The 19,071-nt window shown below is 34.8% G+C and overlaps 1 protein-coding gene across 6 annotated transcripts in view; it reads right to left on the reverse strand.

Annotated features, from left to right (window-relative positions):
- LOC111043393 (methylthioribose-1-phosphate isomerase) overlaps positions 1–19,071 on the reverse strand; it is a 33,322-nt gene that overhangs the window by 4,739 nt on the left and 9,512 nt on the right. For all 6 annotated transcript variants that reach the window (XM_039434909.1, XM_039434906.1, XM_039434905.1 and 3 more), the window contains exons 3-6: positions 17,376–17,611; positions 11,297–11,505; positions 7,616–7,824; positions 2,128–2,284 (exon numbers count right to left, since the gene is read on the reverse strand). In XM_039434909.1, coding sequence (XP_039290843.1) covers positions 2,128–2,284; positions 7,616–7,824; positions 11,297–11,505; positions 17,376–17,611 — 811 coding nt within the window. The remainder of the gene's footprint in view (positions 1–2,127; positions 2,285–7,615; positions 7,825–11,296; positions 11,506–17,375; positions 17,612–19,071) is intronic.

Below are 19,071 nucleotides of genomic sequence, written 5' to 3' on the forward strand. Positions count from 1 at the left end.
CGAAAAATGGAAAATTTATTGTTGAGTGTACTTAAGCCCATATTCCAATACACAAAAAATGGCCAATTTCTATATTCAAAGCTATGTATCTCGGTAACCCCTTATTATAAAAATCATATCTTGATCTTGAAATGTACAATAAAATTTTTCTCTTTCATCTGCTGTAAAAGATTTATGAAATATATGTTCGTAAAGTGAGATTTGATTGTTGAAAAAGATCCGGAAATGTTAGATATTTTTCTCATATTAGCGGTTTTGGCAGTTCTATGATAGGGAAAAGTGATCCAAAATGGACTCTAGGCAACTGAGCTCGTAGAGGATGAATTTATCTACAATTTGGAATCAATCGTGAGTTTCTATGATGTATCAGATTCGTTTTAGAAACTCTTGATCAACAGTAAAATCACAAAAACAATGTAAAAACTGAAATCGCCATTTCTAAAATCTTCGAATTGTATTGGAATCGAAAGTATTATTTATTGGAGTGGGTAGAGGGGGACAATTTTCACATCTTCACTAGATTTGGAAATTTTAACAGAAGTATTTCACAAGACATGCAGCTTTGAATAAAGAAATTGGCCATTTTTTGTGTATTGGAATATGGGCTTAAGTACACTCAACAATAAATTTTCCATTTTTCGACCGAATTTGACTTATGATGCATGATTTTGGACCGCCTTGACGAGCCGAGAAGAATGAAGTGTAGTACGATGAAATCTAAGCATTGTGTCAAAAGTTATGAGAGTTTGAAATTTTGATCCTTGAGGTGTCCTTAAGCGCGCCTCTCCACTGGGAAATACTGGAATGAAGTGCATCTAATGGGTGATTCTCATAGAACATAATCTCATGAACTTATGTCAATGTGAGGACAATGTAGTTGGTGATGATGGTTGAAGCTGAAAATAAGGTGTTTTTCACAATACAAGGAGCATTGTTGTCAGGTGTACCTGGAAATCTATATGAGATAGAGCGCTCTACCTGATCTCAGATTGTAGAGCACAAAAATACGCCCAGAGTGATTTTGACTTATACATATAAATGGTAACAATTGGAAGATATTATAGTTAAAAGATAGATGATTAAAAACTTCAATTCATCAAAATTGATTTTTCCTTCAAATTTCACTCATTTTTGAAAAATCATAACTCAGTAATCATTGGAGATAGAGAGTTCCAAATGATCTCATTTTATCCAAAATTTTATTAACTGAAAAAAAAGACGAGAGCACATTTTTCTGTCCGATTACGAGATTTGGCAGAAATAGCTGAAAACTGGAAAATTAGCCGAAAATACGAGGTCTTTGGGCCACCCTGTATCCAGCACAAGGAAATTTTGCATGAAGAAATTGGTTCTGGACTTCTCTTATGTACCCAAATAGTATATTAAAAAATCAGAACTACAATATAAATTGCATACACCAATGTATATAGTGACGACTTGACGACTATAAATGAAAACTGTTAAAAATTCTTGTTCTAATGAGTTCAAATGGGAGCTATATACTTTATTATACTAATTATGTACATCATATTTGTATAAACTCACAAAAGCATTGAATCATTCTTCCATTTTTTATTGATAATATATTTTCATTTTTTATTAACTACTCATGAATACTATATTTGGATGAATATTTCAATATCCAACATATCATAAAGTTATACAATCATTATACAAATCCCATTTAACATCGTAAACAAATAAACAAAGTTAGTGCCGGTTGCAAAAAAGCCGATTAAATTTTAATCCTGATCAATTCCACGAGAACCAATCAGAGAAGCCGTCTTTTTAAAATGGTTTCTCTGATTGGTTCACCTGAAATTAATCAGGATTAAAATTTAACCAGCTTTTGTGCAACCGGGCCTTAGATTTTTAGAACATCAACAATGATCAATGTCATGTATACATATAATGTAAAAGGAGGCACTGAGCTTGTAAACTTGTCAAGATGTTCCCATTTTTCTTTGTGAAACGCTTGTGAAGTATTATTTGTCATTACAAGTACTTGTCCATAGCCATGGTTGGTAACAATGCTTGTAGCTTTGTGAAGCAGGCCCCAGGTGCAACAATCAGCTGATAATGAACTAAAAGAAACATAAATTGTTGGAGCAGCAATGATGCACATACCAGGAGCAGCAATCCTGATGTCTTGAAGATTAGTCATCTCCTGGGCGGGGCGATCCTCGATGACAATGCTGTCGCCGGATGGCAGAGTCATGTCAATCGTGGTGAACGGAGCCGCCACGTAAAACGGAATGCCATGCTCCTTCGCCACCACTGCTATCTGCCAGTCCAAATACAAACAATATTTATTTATTCGGTTACAAACAATACAATGATCGGGAAAGAAAAAACTGGCTATTGTCCGGAACTTCTTCAATTTCCTAATTTAGTTTCAATTTCAAATATTACACATAAGTTATGTCCATTTCAATTTCTACACCAAATTATCAATCTAAAAGTATAAATTAGAATAAAACAAAACATTTTAAATATTCATTTATAATAATTACTAGTGACCCCTGGGTTGGAGATCTCGTTCAAGAACTATTGAATTGTAATCTTTGAAACCCGCAACTTTTAATTATACAGAGTTGGTGAAAATTATGGAGACAGCTCAATATTTATTTTACAAGAATAATTCAACAGTAGGGGATCCTATTTGAAATGAAAAATTACGCTTCAACATCTTTGCCCCTCCTACGAATCCACATTCACTTATTTAAATGAGAAGTTGGTCATGTGTTACATGATTTCGAAACAGAGTTCCAAGAGAAAATGATTGGCAAAAACAGCACATTGATATCTCAACCCGTATTAGTTTTTTTAGGTAAAAAGTGTAAATTATGTTGTATATTAACCAGCTGAAATCATGTGTCAGCGCATGAAGGTCGTCTGTCTGTGTGATAGCTCCCAGCTGATGTTATGAATAAATGAATGGAAAAATTGTTGTATTGCATGCAATGAAATCTTCAGTTGACTAAATGATAAATCACAACAATTTTTTTCTCATGCACTTTCAATGTTATTTTTATATCCTTAAAAAAGGACGAAGGAGTGAGTCAATTTTGCTGTCCAACGAATTTGACCTGTAAAAAGGTTCGAAGAATACGCGCTCAAAATTTGAAGCTGATTGATCCATTCTTTCTAAAGTTATTGTAGAACATACAAATAGACGGACAACGACTTTGGCCATCAGTAAGTAAAAAGGGAGAACTCGCTAACGCTCGTTCAATAAGCTATCTGCCAATCCATTTAAATAAAAGTTATCGCCAGAATAAATAACAAACGAACCAAAATAACGGGAATTTGAAAAATATATAAAACAAGTAGGGACGGCAGAAAATTAATAATTTTATAATAGTTGAAACTTGCTATTCAAGAAAAATTAATGATATTCATCATTGGTAGAGAATGACTTCCTTTAGATTCCTACCTCCTGGATTATTAAAATCTGTATTGAATATTCCTCATTAATTGCAGCAGCTTCTCAACTGGGATATTGTGGTTTTCATCCCTAATTTGTTGTACAATAGTTCCAAATATTTATATTTTCAAGTCTTAAATTTGGAAGTCCTGAAAACGGGAACACCTGATTATAAGATAATGTTATGACAGTCTATAGTGAGATTCACGCTAAAGAGTCAAATGAAGGTATAGTGGAAATGAAGGCATGAAGGCATTGCTGCCGAAAGGATGAGGAAGTGTTATTGTAGCCAAAATGAAACGGGGGTTGAACAAAAGAGAAAATGGAAACAGGAAAATAAAATCTATAATAGTATAATGAAGAAAAGAATTGGCTTATACACTTACAGGATAGGAAATTCACGAATGACGCATTACCACATCTGAACAACTGGTCTGAATAACTTGAAATTTTGCATATAGATTGTCAATTTACCGAGGATGGTTAAAAACCTATTTTAAATTCTTCTAGATTTCAGTAAATCAAGTATTTTAAACCCTTGCGGAGCACGGGTTACCTATTAAATAAATTAAACCAAATGATAGTCAGAACTTTTTCGATTCTACCGTCTTCTATAGTAAATAGCTGTGATTGAAGTGAAGTAATCTCGGTAAGTCTCATCCGATATTTAATTAGTCATTAATATCTATCGATGATTGATCATATTTCAAATGTACAGCATTTTATTCACCAAGAAAATGATTTTGATCTGTAAACTCAGAATAGTTCAGGGGACCCAGAGTTGTGGAATTATTTCACCGGTGTAGGATGGTGTTTCAATTGCAGCCATAGAAAGCTCGCTCCTGGCTGCTGCACGCGTGACTCCTGCTCTCCGAGAGGACTACTTCTTGTCCACTATTCGCTTACAATTCACCTTTCATTATTAATTTCATGATTATACATTTTCATAATTGAGATGAAATATTTTGGTAGTTCATCATATTTTTACTCAGGCACTAATTATACTAGCGCGACTCAAATATTACGACCCTAGTCTTAAAGACTGGTATCCGCGACTGGAGTCGTACGATTTGAGTTGCACAAGTGTGAGTAGAGCCTTAGCATAAACAATAATTAAGCAATGGTGCAGAGTTGGAATAGGATAGAGATCTCATGACAGGCAAAGATAGCAAACCAATGATAATCAGATGCTTACTTTACAACCTAAATCTCGCTGTAGGGCGAAGGCTATTGTATTATCTACGCTGCCTTTCAATGAGATATAACAGTCATCTGATGGACTATCAAACTATATGATTTTTAAAAAAGAAGGGGATGAATTGAAATACCGAAGTTCTCTTTCCGTTTTTTCTTGTCTTTTTAGTTTTTTCCCCTTTCTTAATTTGCTTTGTGTTAACTGTAACGATTCTTTTTTTATTTCAAGTAGTTATTTCTGCCCAAACAGGTTTTTGTAACCTTTGGGAATATTTTCCATATAAAATGATTTTTTGTTATGTTCTTCAGGGTATGATTGTGATTTTTCAGTTATATGGTAATTATTCCAGTAACTATGGTAATTTCATGCTCTGTATAATTATATTGTAAAAAATGGAAATAAATTAATTGATTTGAAACGATTCAAGTGAGACATGATTAGAGAGTTGCCCATAAATCATGAAGAAGGCAAAGTTTTTAAACCGACAGTAATACTTGATTGGAAAACTTGATGAGAGCACCAAAATCAATTTTTGGAGCAAAGCTTTGGTTAGTTTAGGTTATACGATGCATTCTGTTCGTAGCACTTGGAAAGTTGTTATACTTGATCATCAATTTGTCATACCTGTCAGACAGCACTTGTCATCTCACTCAAAACACTGCACAACTGCCAAGGCACTGAGTCATCTACAAAACAGTACAACTCACCCAGACAACACAACTTGTTCTAAAACGAATTCAATTTATTTGTGTTTACACTATAGGTATTGAGGGTGTCCGTATAAGATGCAATTTCAGAACTATGACGATTTAATAAAAGCTGTCAAATGTCAAAGAGGAAAATGGTGCTTTTCTCTTTAGTGCTTGTGGTAGGTAATACGGAAATTTGAATAGAATTTATAATACCTTATACCTTGTGAATGAATTAGAATTGCTCTCTCGGAATGACCAAGACATTGGAAAAAATACATGTATGAGAGAAATAGAACTAGCAAGGGAATTGTTATATACAATGTATTATTACAAGTTATATTTATTACAAACAAGCAGGAATTGACTCTGCTCCACAACGTTCAATTATCAACCCTCTAGTGTGAGTGTTTTATACTACAGAAAATTAAGTTTTATCCTATCAACTTAACTTTGAGATCTAAAAAATGGAGAATAGAAAAATTAATTGAGAAAAAATATAAAAAATAATGATTTTCAGTCTATTGACACAATTACATAGATAAATACTTTAAAAACAAAATGAAATTATTTTAAATTGTAATTGATCAATAAAAATAGGCCTTCAACCATCCTTGGTAATTTCAGAAACTTTGTGCAAAATTTCAAGCTAATCAGTTTGGTACTTCAGGTTTGATGAGTATTGTCGTCATTCGTATCTTTTGTCTTTAGAACTAAAGCTTTATTAAAACGATATTGTATGCTCATAGATTTCCAACAAAGGAGAATCCATGAATTATTGGAGCAGTTATCAACATATCAAATCGATCACATTGAATAAGTGACTTGCTCTCGGTTCTCTCATTAAAAGGATGACTGCTTGAGATCAGCTTCACTAACTGGCTATAATTATGAGCTTGGAAATCACTTACCGGTGGTCCGGATCCTCATCATCCCTCACATTACATATCACATTAGAGCATAGGTTTGTGAATAAATTAACTATTGATCGCGTGCAATAACGCATACAATTAATAACTAAAATAACATCGTATTGTCTCTCAAACTTTCTCTGCTTTGAACTTGGCTGTCCTGTTGCCAGTATGTCTTGAAGGAGATTAGCTTCTGATGTTAGCATTTTTGATACACCAACCCCAACAGCCATTAGCAGGTTTCACAGCGATATCTCGCAGACACGACAAACAGACAGGATCTACTCTGATGGACAGTATAAGAGGAGGCTGCGGTTTATAACTGCGCGAGGTCTTCTGTTCACATAACTACTAGTCCTATAATCATCCACGGTAAATTAAGAACCTATATGCAAAATTTCAAGTTGATCAGTCCAGTAGTTCAGAGGTAAATTTCCTATCCCGTACGTGTATAAGCCAATTCTTTACTTTATTATAGATGATAAATAAATAGCACCTGACATTAGAACTGATGTGGGTATCATAATAGAGAAGACACACACAAGAATACTTGTAAATGAATTATTCTCTATGAATCATCCTCCGTAAAAAGAGAATTCGATACAAAAAAATAATAGATATCACCTGATATTAGGAATAATGTGGGTATCATAATTGACCGAGCGAAGTGAGGTCTACGATTCAAGTCGACGGTTTTGCATTTCTCTTCATGTTTATATTTATGTTCAGCATTTACGGTGAAACGCGGCAATAGATTTTCATGGAATTTGACAGGTGTGTTCCTCTTTGAATTTCGCGTCGACGTATATATACGGTTTTTTGAAATTTTGCATTTTAAGGATAATACAAAAGGAAAAGGAGTCTCCTTCGAACGCCAATATTACCGTAAAAATCAGTCTATAGAATTATTCATCATAAATTAGGTGTCGAGTGGATTATAAATTGTATGCAATGACGCATGCAATTAATATCTCAATGTAACTTAGTGAAAAATCAGCTGTCGTGTGGACTATTAATTGCCAGCAATGAGGCATGCAATTGATAACTCGAAGTAGCATATTATTATTTTCTACCGACTTTTCTCTGCTTTTAACTCGGTAAGCTTTTGATGATAGCAGCATAGTTGTTTACAATTAAATGTTGTTATTAATAATAATTATTATCGATACAACAACTCAAACAGCCATTAGTTGTTTATGTTTACACACCGATATCTTTCCGACACGTCAGGACAGGACATAATTCACTCTGATAGACAGTATTAGAGGAGGCTGTGGTTTTTAACTGCGCGAGGTCTACTGTTCACACAGCTACTAGTAGAGAAAGCACACAAGCCAACGTGTAAGTTATTTCTCATCCTCAGCGAAAAACCAATTGGAACAATGAATTTTACCTGATAAGTTCCAATTTTGTTGGCGGTGTCGCCGTTGGCCGTGATGCGGTCGGCACCGACAATGGCGGCTGTCACCTTCTTGGTCCTCATGAGGGCGGCGACCGCACTGTCGCATACCAAGGTGGACGGGATCTTCTCGTGCACCAACTCATAGGCGGTCAGCCGAGCGCCCTGGTTGTACGGTCTCGTTTCCGTGCAGTACACGTGTTCTGTGCCAATGCCAATACAATTCAATTTATTGGCAAAACTAATACAACAATACTGGACAAATGCCTAAAACTAGATACAATGATATGGTATGTAAATAAGACAGACTTGAATGCACACATTGAATTCTATCAAATAAGAGATACGTTTTTCCATTATTATTTGTAGAATGCCTGTCAAGATATTATGGAACTTCATAATGAATGAATTAAACACTGATTAATTTACTTCTACTGTAAACGGAGGGGGCGTTTTTCTCTTTTTTATAATATTTACTGAACTGATACTGCTATGAAACCTATATTCGAATTCTTGATCGGTTGGGAGCTTATAGTGGATGATTCGTTCATTCAAATGCACAGATTATCATCATCATATAATTGTATCCTATCTTAGCAAATGGGCCTACTGACTACGATTCAGGAACGTCAATGAAAAATATTTTTATAATAATTCAACTTCAGGTTTATTGAAAACGAATTAATAAAAGTCATGTCACATCTCAATATTTTTAAGAAAAGTTATTAAGAAATTGATTAAGGACAAGAAGGTTTAATCAATTTAAATTTAATGTCGGGAATCTGCTAACTTGCTGCATTCTAACTTGGGCCTCGGTCAATCTATGAAACTATTTTTTTTAGCTAAATATCAACATAAGTTGGGCCACAGAATAGATACAGAATGGAAACTGTCAATCAAACGCCTATCCTACCAATGCTTTTTACATGGCACAAATACTAGACACGTCACGTGACCTTAGGAAGTTCCAATCCTGGTCTTCTGATTGGCTTGCGGCAGTGAACGAGATCAATTGATCCGGATCAGTAAATTGATCCGAACCTCCCATCAATACTATTACAATGCGGAGCTTCCTAACAAGATGGCGGATTTTTGCGCCAGGGTACTAGCCGAGTTTCCATACTGTATGTATACTGTGGTTGGGCACTCACCATGTTCACAATTTAAACTTGAGAAACACGACTCTTGAGAAACACATAATTCAACCCTCGATATACGGCATTAAAAAACTCACTGTACTTGAACTCACACGCGCAATTAATCTCCTGATTCTACTTCTTATCTACTAAATCCATCAAATTTGTTCTCCTATTTAAACTAGATAAAAACTAGCCTACTGATTACAGAAAACCCCGTCAAATTGTTTCTCTGAATGGAACCAGAGGACCGAGGTTCGCATACAGTTACATGTTTTTCCGTTTACGTCCCAATTTGGACTATATTATCTCCTCCACTGAAAATTATTCTCCCTCCACGGAGCGTTGAGTCCAACTTTCAGTGGAACAGCCAAAGCTACAAAAAGGTCAATGCTCGTACAATTCTCAAATACAGTAGTATTTTCGACAAGAAATTGAAACTGTATCTGAAAAAGGCACGAAAATTGCTTCAATTTTGACAAACAAGAAGCAAATTCATTAAAGACATGGTCAATTCTCCCACTAAAAAACTCAAAGTATTGATCAAATTTTAATTCAGTTCAATAACCTGAAAAAAGACACAAAAAACAACTACAATAATACCCACTCAATATCACACTACTTTGACTGTTAACACTGACACTATGGACCGTTTGCACAGTCAAAGCTTAAACTCGATTTCATCAGCTGGTGGCTTGAACTCAAAATGAAACACATTATAATAAACTAGACTTGATACGGATTTAATCCAGTTTGAAATGAAATTTAGTTTAAACTGTCACTGTGCAAACGACCCTTACACTGTCACTTCTACTTTTTATTTTAACACTCTTGAACATATACTCTTGAAAATGTAACTGGTAAAGCAAGTAAACTAGAAAGCGGGGTTACACCTGATAATAGATTGAACTTGATTCAACAATAAAACTTTGACCCCGCTTATGACCCTCTTAAAATCAACACTTCATTTAAAAACCAAATGTAACCCATTAATTTGGAAAATAAAAATGGGAATGACAGGATAAATAATATGATATTGTTTCTATCCAAATATAGCCCCCTGTGGGTTGTTTGTTTCTTGCGCCCTGTGGTTTGGGGGAGCTTTAAGTCGAACATCGTACTCAAGAATGTGTTCAAAGAATTCAGCCACAGTACCCCTGCTTGTCGTAGGAGGCGATTAAAAGGGACCCCAAGGCAACTCCAGAAGTTGCCTTGCCTTCAAACCCACGGGATCTGTCCCATCAGGGCAGTTTCGGAGAGGCAAAAAGAAAAACCCAAGAGACCAGAGATGGGTGAAACTCCAGGCACAAATGTGGGTCAAGAGGCTGAGTCGAGGGTGGCCGGGCGCCAAGCGCCTAAGAGGCAGTTTGGCGTCCCCTCTCTCAGCAGAAGGACCTACAAAAAGATCCAGGAGTGGAACTCACGTGGGTCACGAGTTTGTGGGTGGAGAGACCAAACCTCACCACTGCTCAAAGAAAGGCGGCCATTTAGGCAAAACTTCTTGGGAGAGGTGAGGCTTTTGACCCTGCGAAGTTTCGGAGGGGCAAAAAGAAAAAACCAGGAGACCAGAGATGGGTGAAACTCCAGGCACAAATATGGGTCAAGAGGCTGAGTCAAGGGTGGCCAGGCGCCCTAGAGGCAACTTGGCCATCCCTTCCTCAGCGGAAGGACCTTCAAAGAAGGCCAGGAGTGGAACTCACGTAGGTCACGAGGACTAATCAGTCTGAAGAGACTGCCAAGCATATCACACTGGATTGCGACAAGCAACCAGGTGATGAATGGGATGTTAGCATAGGGTTAAACTCCTGGTTCTTATAAGGACACAGGTATTGGTTTGCCAAACTAACATACTTCTTGTGAACACAATAAGATTCGGTTGACGTGTGGGGTTCTTTGAACCTTTGGATCCTTGAATCCGCCACTTCAAAATAATAAAAATAATAATAATAATATCCAAATATAAATTCTGTTCAACACCTTTATCACAGATGTAGAATTGTTCCATAATGAACCAACTACAATGGCAATTCAGTGTAGGTACCGATAATGAAGTTATGAGCATTGAACTTTTGTTTTGCGTGAACAAAAAACTATCCAAGTCTTCTCATTAACTAAGCTTAATACTGCCTTGTACTGTTGATGTAATGTTAATGTTGATTATTAAAGTTGATGAAATATTGTGTGATTCTTAAAGACAACATATATTGTATTTTACTCTACAAACAATTTTGATTTATTAATCAATGACATAATGACATCATACAATGATTGGGAATGAAAAAACCTACTTGGCCCTAGCTATTCCATTCCTGAATTTCAATTAATAATGTTTCAATTATCTTAGTTATTCTTTAAGAATACCATATTTTAGTTATTCTTTTAGAATACCGTGTTTGTGATGGTATTGATGGTTCAGTCACGAGAAAAAGTCTGAATTTGGAGCGGCGACCTTATTCTCCACCTATTTATAATAGAGTCGCTTTTATGTGTAGCTTTTAATGTTAGCAATCAATTTGTAAACGAATCAAGCAATATTTACCGAGCAAGTTTGCAGATTTGAGCGCTCTAATAACACCGAGGGCGGTGCCATAGCCGGCCGTAGCCAGCGACCCGGTGTTGCAGTGGGTGAGAATGGTCACCAGTCCCTCCCCCGCGTCGTTCTTGCAAATCGTCTTCGCGCCAACCTCCCCAATCGCCATGTTGTCCGCTATGTCCTTGATCAGCATCTCTTCGATAGCAAACACAAATCTGAAAACAACAATCAAGATCAATTCTATGTCCTATTATATTAAGCGAGCAATTTCTGTATATATTTTTATAATTGGTTATTTATATTTATTTATGTCCAACGGATCTCGAAAACGGCTCTAACGATTTTCACGAAATTTGGAACATAGTAGGTTTATGATATAAAAATTCGATTGCACTAGGTCTCATCCCTGGGAAAACTGGCTGAACGACATTAAAAGGATAATTCATCCTTGGAAAAACAGCTGAGACTTTCGTCGTCTGTGGATAATAAAAAATTGAGTGAGACGCACTCGGTTTGTGGAAAATCAAAATAACTCATCCCCGAAATTCATAAGCTGACGTATAGCCAGCTGTAAAATATAAACACGATCATTTTAAAGAATTGTGTTCTGTTTATCAATAAATAAAAATAACAAGCGAAGCTCGGTGCCCCCATATTCATTTTCCTAGCAGACAACACTGTTATAGTAAACGCAAGTTGGTGAGGCGGGTGATGGTGGCACCATCTCTGAGTGAAATTGGTAAATTTTAAGCTGTAAATTGCATAAATGTTATTCTGAATATTGGAGATGTATCAATCATATGACAATTTTAAAATCAAGTTTTATTTATGTTTTAGAAAAAAGCAAACAAATACTCGTCACTTGTGCAATTACAACGGTTTAGGCCCATCGCAAAGTAGACGCACGCTAATCCACGAAAAACAGCCCACGCCGTGGGATGTTTTGTAAACCATTGTTCCAGACATCTGTGTAATGATAATAATACATGCAATGAATAATCCACTTGTCATCTGATTGATTATGAACAATTCTATAGCAATGGTTTACAAAACATCCCACGGCGTGGGTTGCTTTTTGTGGATTAGCGTGCGTCTACTTTGCGGCGGGCCTAAATGAAGGATTGAATTAGTGCTTGAAATGTTTAAGTCCATTCCAAATTATTCAGTTTGGATAAAATGTATGACTGAATTTAAAACATTTAAAAAAAATATTTTTAATAAGAAGTCAGGTTATGATGACATTTAAATGTAAACAAACACGAAGCAGACCAACTGTTTGAACTTTTTTACAGCTTGAAATTTACCAACTTCACTCATAGATGGAACCACCATCACTCGCCTCTCCAATATGCGTTTACTATAATAAGCAATCAACCAATCAAGACATAACAGGAATCAGCTTGGGCCATTTCTGGAATGTGGTGGGAAGAATTACCAAGTAGTTGACAATTTCACGTACTTAGGAAGTTGTGTGACCAATTGTAATGAGGAGCAAAAAGAAATTCAAAAACGTATCCTTGCCGCCAATCGCACATTTTTCTCATTACTGAGCATACTCAAGAATAAAAATGTACACCGGATATGTAAAATAAAGCTCTATAAGAGTATAATAAGAACGGTGGTTTGCTACGGTAGTGAAGCTTGGACTATCACAGCCAGAACAGCGGGTATCTTGGATGTGTTTGAGAGAAAAATCCTGAGAAGAATCTATGGACCGGTTTGCGAGGATGAACAATGGCGCATACGTTCGAATGCTGAATTGAAAGAGCTTTATGCAGAGCCCCAATTATCGGCCCACATAAAATTGATGCGCCTCCGATGGGCAGGGCATGTGCAAAGAATGCCTGAAACACGAGTGCCAAGGAAAGTGTTAGTTGGTCAGCCTGGAGGAAGACGACCTGTAGGGAGACCAAGGGAGCGATGGGAGGATAGAGTGCAGAAGGATGCTAATGAAATGTTACAATTAAGGGGATGAAGAGAGCGGCGTTAGATAGAGATGGATGGAGGCGTATTTTGGTTGAGGCCAGAGCCCGATTTGGGCTGTAGCGCCATTGGAGAGAGAGAGAGACATAATAACCATAATTCAAGTAAAAAATGTTACCCTCAAATACCACGATAAAGATTTCATTCAATTTTAAATTTTAAGTCACACTGAAAATCTAAAACCTCAGATTCACAATTGAAATATAGTTACTTTCAAATACTTGAATTACGACATAGCAGTCGGATTTTTATGATAAAAGCTATTAGCGTCCGAAAGCGCTCCACAAACGTGAGTAGAAGCTAATAGCTTTCAATCATAAAAATCAGACTTCTATGTCGTAATTCAAGTATTTGAAAGTGATTATTAACAAGCAGTTTGTAATGGAAAGAAAAATTGAAACGAAATACAGTGTTTAATCGGATAAATTAAGGCATGAAACTGTGGCTTGATTTTTGAAAATTCGTATTGTTTTTCAGTTGTAGAGTTTCTAATACATTTTCATTGATACTCTAAGATTTCACATTAGTGTATGCTGTCCAATAAAAAAAGTCAAAGTAAAAAGTAAATTAAACAAAGTAGATGAATGGATAACTGAAGATATTCTTACTCAAAGAAATATTGTTAGGGAAGCTTATGAGGAATTTAAATTAGTGAGGGATGCTCCGAGTGAAGTCAAATACAAATGTCTAAAGAAAAACTATGAAAAAGAAGTGAGGAAAGCTAAGTGTAAGAAAACAGCTGAAATATTAACAACTAGTACCAATTTTAACTCTGCTGTTTGGGAGGTAATTAATAGAAATAGGAGAGCAGCTCAAAAAGATACAGTTACTAATGTCCCTAGGATAATCGATGAACATGGAAATTATGATGATAGTATAGACATTTGTAACTTTTTCAATAAGTATTATCAACAGGTTGCATATAATCTCCAAAAGTCACTGAACACTAATACTTATAATACAACTACATTAAATGCTGAGCCAATTGAAAAGGTATTTAAATTTCATGCATTATCAAGAGATGAGTTGTCAAGAATAATAAAAAATTTGAATAACAAAAAAACAGTAGGATTGGATGGGGTTTCAAGCAAAATTTTAAAAGAATGTGAAAATGAATTACTGGACCCTTTATTGCATCTCCTTAATACTTCACTAGAGCAGGGTATTTTCCCTGATGATCTGAAACAAGGAAAAATTTTGCCAATTTTCAAGAGCGGTGATTCTGAAAGAGTTGAAAATTATAGACCCATTAGTATTCTAAATGTAATAAGTAAAATTTTTGAAAGAGTAGTTTTAATAGGCTATTGATGCACCTGGAAGAAATTAATTTCATATGTGATGAACAGCATGGGTTCCAGAAAGGGAAATCTACTAAGACTGCAATAGTATCCCTTGTTGAAAGACTAATAGATATAATAGATTCAGGTAAGAAGGCAGCCGCAATATTTCTTGATTTATCCAAAGCTTTTGATTGTGTGAACCATAGAATATTATTGGAAATACTAAAAACTGTAGGTGTGAATGGTATAGAACTAAAATGGTTTGAACATATCTCATAGGTAGAAACCAGTGTGTTGAGCTTACCAAGGTGGATGGGAATGAAATAGTAAAAATTAAATCTCAAAAACTGGAGGTCCAGGCTGGAGTACCTCAAGGCTCAATTCTGGGTCCCTTACTGTTTCTGTTGTATGTGAACCAATTACCAAAAGAGTTAAAAGATCACAGAGCCCTGTTGTTTGCTGATGACACATCGCTTATCTTTAACAATTATTTATTAGATAGTCTAGAAATAAATGCTTTTACTGGAGTACAGTCAATTGTCCAATTCTTGAAGCAAAGGCAATTAACAATAAATAGTAAGAAATGTCAATTCCTACAATTCAAAAGTAAATATAATTCAGTAGAGGATAGAGAAATAAATGTGTTTGTAGAGGAAAATGAATTAGACCAAGAAGAGAAAGTAGCATTCTTGGGAATTTTATTGGACAGGAAATTAACATGGCATCCTTACATTGAGAGGATATGTAATAAGATATCATCTGGGGTATTTGTCCTGCGGCAGCTTGCTAGGCTGAATGATAAAAAACTACTGTTAACTGCTTACCATGGACTTATACTATCTCATATTAGGTATGCTATTTTAGTATGGGGTAATTCATCTCAACAAAATATGGACAGGTGTTTAAGATTCAAAAGAAGGCACTCAGATGTATAGAGAAAGTGAATAGGTTAGACTCTTGTAGGCCTTTATTTAAAAAGCTTGGTCTATTAACTGTGCCATCTTTGTATGTATATGAAGTTGTAATGCATGTGAAAACGAGTGGTGTGATCCAGAATTCAGATGTTCATGAGTATAATACGCGAAACAGAGCAGATTATCATATAATGGGTCACAATAGTAGGTTATTTGAACAAAAACCAGATTATATTGGTAGGAAATTTTATAACAAGCTACCTCAAATCTTGAAAAGTAATGATGATTTTAAGATTTTCAAAAAACAAATTAAAAAATGTTTAGTTGATAGAGCTTTTATAGTGTACAAGAATTCCTTTCAACCTAAACTAGGTTGAACTACTTAGTGTTAGAATTATTATGAAATAACATGACTTGTCTTATACTCCATGACTGGAGTCTTTAGGACGTAATCTTAAAAAAAAAAAACTATAGGAATGAATATTCACATTAAAATTATTTTACCACTCAAAGTCGTTGTCACGTAAAACTTTCGCCCGTATACCAACTTTACAGGCAACCATGCATTTTTTTTTTTTTGTAAAGCTTTTTTGTATTTTGTTTTTGGCAAATAAAATTCATTCATTCAAAAAAAAATACATGCAATGAATAAACCACTTGTCAGCTGATCGATTATAAATAATTTCTATAGCAATGGTTTACAAAACATCCCACGGCGTGGGTTGCTTTTCGTGGATTAGCGTGCGTCTACTTTGCGGCGGGCCTAAATGAAGGCTTGAATTAGTTCTTGAAATGTTTACGTCTATTGCAAATTATTCGGTTTGGATAAAATGTATGACTGAATTTAAAACATTTAAAAAAATATTTTTAATAAGAAGTCAGGTTATGATGACATTTAAATGTAAACAAACACGATGCAGACGAACTGTTTGAACTTTTTTACAGCTTGAAATTTACCAATTTCACTCACAGATGGACCACCATCACTCGCCTCTCCAATTTGCGTTTACTATAATAACCATAATTCAAGTAAAAATGTTACCCTCAAATACCACGATAAAGATTTCATTTAATTTTAAATTTTAAGTCACACTGAAAATCTAAAACCTCAGATTCACAATCGAAATATAGTTACTTTCAAATACTTGAATTACGACATAGCAGTCTGATTTTTATGATAAAAGCTATTAGCGTCCGAAAGCGCTCCACAAACGTGAGTAGAAGCTAATAGCTTTCAATCATAAAAATCAGACTTCTATGTCGTAATTCAAGTATTTGAAAGTGATTATTAACAAGCAGTTTGTAATGGAAAGAAAAATTGAAACGAAATACAGTGTTTAATCGGATAAATTAAGGCATGAAACTGTGGCTTGATTTTTGAAAATTCGTATTGTTTTTCAGTTGTAGAGTTTCTAATACATTTTCAACGATACTCAAAGCCCTTTTTGACTCAAATTGACCCAAGAAAATAAAGACATCAGACAGCCAACTATATGTTTTTAGAAAAACTAGTTGCCCCATCCAGAAGTAAATAGGTAGACCAATATTTGATATACACTTAGCACAAACGGGGATTAAACTATTGGAACAGTACGGGAGGAGCATTCCAGATAGAAACATAACATTAGACCATACCTGAGGTATTAATGCAATAACAATATAAAAGCATAAGAGAACAGAAATGAGTTTGCCAACAGTCAGGGAGATAGAATACCAGTGTGGAGTTTGGTGGATGAAGAAATTCAACAAGCATTGTGCACAATATAAGAGTGTCCATACAAATAATAACCATATCATTAATAGCCATATCATAATATGATATTATCATAGTATCATTCAAATCCTAGAAATTAATAATGTAAGTCCTTGAAATTGTCACTAAAACACTTTAAAATTGAAAATACTCACTTTGATTTCATCTCATCGACATCAGTTTTTCCATCGGCCTCTAACTTGGTGGCCAGTGCAATTAAATCTGTGGCAGCATTCTTCAGATTGACGGCAGTAGGCCGCGCCGTAATCAGAAAGTTCATTTGTTCCTCAATTTGTTGGCGCAAAAGTGTCTTATCAGTGAATGATGCTTTCAGCAGTTGAACGGCAAGGCTCAAACTGCCCACCAGAGCGATGGCAGGAGCGCCTCTAACCTGAAAAAATAAAAATAATCATGAAAACTATTCCATATTTATTTATTTACATACCGTACAGAAATATGTGGAGGCAAACAGGTAAAACCCCAAAACTTGCCACAAGTTACACAATACAAATGTTATAAGATATAGCAACTAAGAATAAAAACTTATAAATAAGAAAATCAAAATCATAATGATAGACTAATTATTATAAACATAATTATACAGTATACATTTTGAAGTAAAAAGGAATACTTTGAAATAAATGAAAATAATAATAATCGCTTGGAAAAAAGTTAATGAAGATGAAATTAAAAATAATTTGATAATCAGTACGGTACAGGGGAAAATAAAAAAATGAGATGATGCATTAATATTACAAACTGTGAACTCGACAACATCTTATAAATAAAATTGAAAAAAATTTTAAGAAGAGAGTCGTATTAAAGGAGTTGTCACATAGATGCAAGTGCAAGTTTCAGGATGAACTGATTAATTTTGAGCACTCATTGGATTACACTGAACTGTTTTTGACCTGGGGATGAAGAACAAAGAACATTTTTCAAATAGATGAAAAACTAACAAGTTTCATAATTAAAAAACAATAACATCGGCATTTTTCAAACTATGGATTAGCTTTTTTACGTTTTTTCAGTTTGTGTAAATAAAATCTTCTTTCTTGGCTAAGAGAGTAGTGTACTTGAAATAGTTTATAAGAACGGCCCTGAATGAATTGAATTGAAAGTAAAACCTGTCTTTATTTATTTCTAAACCAGTAGTTCACATATCTCTTTTTTGTACAATAAAACTTGCTTTCTTGGCCGTGAGAATTCTTATAACTTATAGTTTTTATAAATGGCCCTAAATACAGTAGTATACATTTGAGAAGGGTTTTTGGGCATAAGCCTTCTCTCATAAGTGTACTAATTGTACATGACTTAATAGATAAATAAATTGAACTGAAAATGTACGACTTGTATTAGATGGATTTTATGCTCTGTTCTGTGGCAAACTTCAGTTGATCCACGCTACGATTAATCGCACATCACTGCGAATTGCATAACGGCGATTTCTACCATTTAGCCACGGTTAAAATGCTCCCACTCTAATCCAAGTCATGTGATTCTTAGTGATGTGGACAAAGCTTTATTCTAATACTTGTCGGTACCCTGGATACCATTCTAATACTTCTAGGTATCATCATTATTCATGGCCAATTAAACTCTATTTTATCTTTAAAATACTATTCTTAAACCTTTTATTGAACATGTTCTATGAATCAAGTGTATTAAAGAATGAACAAAATAATAAAGAATCAACATCAGAGAAACCATTTGCATAGTAACCATTATGACACACCCTTCAATTTGAAATATGATTCATTAAAGATTTAGAGTTCTTTATGTTACAATATATACTGGCCTATACACTAATTTACATTAAATGACAGTATTGCTAATTATTCTTGGAATTTT

The sequence above is a fragment of the Nilaparvata lugens genome, chromosome 8, assembly GCF_014356525.2.
Source record: "Nilaparvata lugens isolate BPH chromosome 8, ASM1435652v1, whole genome shotgun sequence".
Taxonomy (NCBI): domain Eukaryota; kingdom Metazoa; phylum Arthropoda; class Insecta; order Hemiptera; family Delphacidae; genus Nilaparvata; species Nilaparvata lugens.